The sequence below is a fragment of the Nansenia antarctica genome (assembly GCF_963989245.1).
Source record: "Nansenia antarctica genome assembly, chromosome: 17".
NCBI lineage: Eukaryota > Metazoa > Chordata > Actinopteri > Argentiniformes > Microstomatidae > Nansenia > Nansenia antarctica.
In genome coordinates this window covers 3671141-3673640 of record NC_137687.1, presented here as the reverse complement: position 1 = coordinate 3673640, position 2500 = coordinate 3671141, and the positions used below count along the sequence as shown (strand labels likewise).

General features: G+C 41.3%; 1 protein-coding gene across 1 annotated transcript in view; it reads right to left on the bottom strand.

The window, feature by feature from the left end:
* Positions 1 to 2500, bottom strand: part of intu (inturned planar cell polarity protein) — a gene marked incomplete at its 5' end in the record, with an annotated part of 22325 nt that overhangs the window by 15798 nt on the left and 4027 nt on the right. Inside the window, one exon of the mRNA XM_080547686.1 lies at positions 1478 to 1563. Coding sequence (XP_080403812.1) covers positions 1478 to 1563 — 86 coding nt within the window. The remainder of the gene's footprint in view (positions 1 to 1477; positions 1564 to 2500) is intronic.

Below are 2500 nucleotides of genomic sequence, written 5' to 3'. Positions count from 1 at the left end.
CTCACTCACTCACTCACTCTCTCACTGACTCACTCACTCACCCATTGACTCACTCACTCACTCACTCAATCACTCACTCACTCACTCACTCACTCACTCATTGACTCACCCACCCATTGACTCACTCACTCACCCACTCACCCACCCATAACTACCAAAACACCAAAAAACCATAACATCAGTTATTTGTTTATAGCTCTACTTTATATTCGTAGCTCCCTGACGTTGTCTACAGTCTGCAGTCCTCAGGCAGCCACACAGCGGTTGAGGGAGACCTTGTATTTCCTCCACATCTTCCCTCTCACTTCTCTACAGTAGTAATTTGCTATCCGGCTGCATCTTCTAATCAGCTGTGCTTTCGGTGCCGCAGGGTAATGGCTGTCTTCCTGTGGCTTTCAAACGAGTCCCGCCACAGTCCTAGGCTCTCTCTCCGCCCGCAAACACCATCACTCCAACCGGCACTCTCTCATTTTCAAATTCCTTGATTCTTGGGCCCTGTGCTTTTTCTGTGAAAGGACAAAACTATGGAAAACTTTGAGCCGCCTTGAATGACAATCAAAGAATGAGTTGAGAAATGTTGACGGAGAAGAGGTGATGATTGTAACCTACTATATATGTTTTAACAGTTGAGAAAGTGAAGCTCGGAGGCAATAGGAAATGTCTATATTCAGTGCTGGTATATCTATGCTGTGTATATCTATGCTGTGCGTATCTATGCTAGTATATCTATGCTGGTATATCTATGCTGTGCGTCTTAGGCATACAATGCGTGAGCTTAGAATGATAAGGTTCTATCTCCGTTTAGAATGATAAGGTTCTATCTCCGTTTAGAATGATAAGGTTCTATCTCCATTTAGAATGATAAGGTTCTATCTCCGTTTAGAATGATAAGGTTCTATCTCCGTTTAGGGCAGTTCAGAGATATTGAGCGTCAAAGTTTTTACATTCCAATGCCGGTTTCACAGACAAGGCTTAAGCCTAGTCCTGGACTAAATCACACTTTCAATGTAAAATCTCCATTGAAGATGCTTTTTAGTCCAGGATTAGGCTTAAGCCTTGTCTGTGAAACCGGCCCCTTATGTTTTGTGAGATGGAACCTTTGTATTTTATTAATTACTAACTCAAAAATGTCAACATTTTCAAAATAACACCACACAGGCATTAATAAACACCTAATGGATCAGATTATGTAAAAAAACTCAATTTTGACAAAAATGGAGATAGAACCTTATAATTCTAACATCACGAATGGCTGTCTGGGCCTGCATTGCAAGTGTAGAAGCCAGGCTATGCACTTCCAAGCAGTTAGTTAGCAGCACGTTAGTTTAAAGGAGAAGAGCTCTTTTGTGAATGTGTTCATTCTGAGGACTACCATATGCCTGCTGTGTTTATTCAAAGAGCTCACAAAGTGTTCATTAGAAAGGCTTCTAGAAAATGAAAGCTTAATACCCAACCCCCTCAAAACACACACACTCACCTGTGTTGGACCAGGAATGCAGGAAAGAACCCTCTCGATGTTCTCTGTGGTGACGTCTACATCATCGACTGCTACAAGAACATCACCTGAGAGAAAGAGTAAATATGCAGGTGCATGAGAGCATAGAGCCGAAATCTAAGTAAAAAAATTTTGCAAAATGTTTAATAGTTAAATACTGAATAGAAACAGCATTGTTTTGTATCCGAAGGGTATGAAGGTAGTCACAGACAAGTGTTTTAGGAATGCGGCATAGAGATAAACATAGACACTGTTTTATTTTGTTATTTTCGTACAAAAAAAGGGCTTCATTTGCCCATGTGCTACATGCATGTTCTTGTCTCCGTAACAAAGGTTTGAAGAACAGAGTTATTCCAGGTATTTAATCAGTCTAATTGTTTTAGCATGGAGCAGTTGCTACATGAAAGGCTAGCGCTTAAACACTAACTCATGTGGATATTGTTTTGTGGGGGTAATTATTCCGTTTGCCATGCATTCCTGGATCTGCCCAGTATTAGTGCATAAAACTCAGACTCCTTCACAATGCAACCTAAAAAAGAGTTGAAAAACAACTATTTAAATTGTAATCGCATCGTATCAACACACAGGGACAGATATATATTTTCTTGACCCTTAGTCATGGGTTATAACTAGGGCCCGAACAGTTTTTTTTGGGTCAGGAATAACTCTGGATCCGACACCATCAATCATGTCTACAAAACAATTCCTTGCACTTGCACACCTTAACTGCTCCTCCTGAGACATCTTCTGCCCCTCAGCACTGCGTCTCCTAAAGACACCCGCTTTCCCCTCTACTGTGTCCCCTAAAAACGTCTATTGCCCCCCTTGTACTGTTTTTCTGTTTCTCCAGTGTAAAACATGTTTTGGGTTTTAGACGAAGGTAATAGGAGAAGGTTTTTCCTTCTATCAATGGCCCCGGGCCTGAGCTGGATGACTCTTCCTGCTACGACTGGTGGACTGATGATTCACATGCTTAGTATTCAAATGTATTGATTGTAAGTCGCT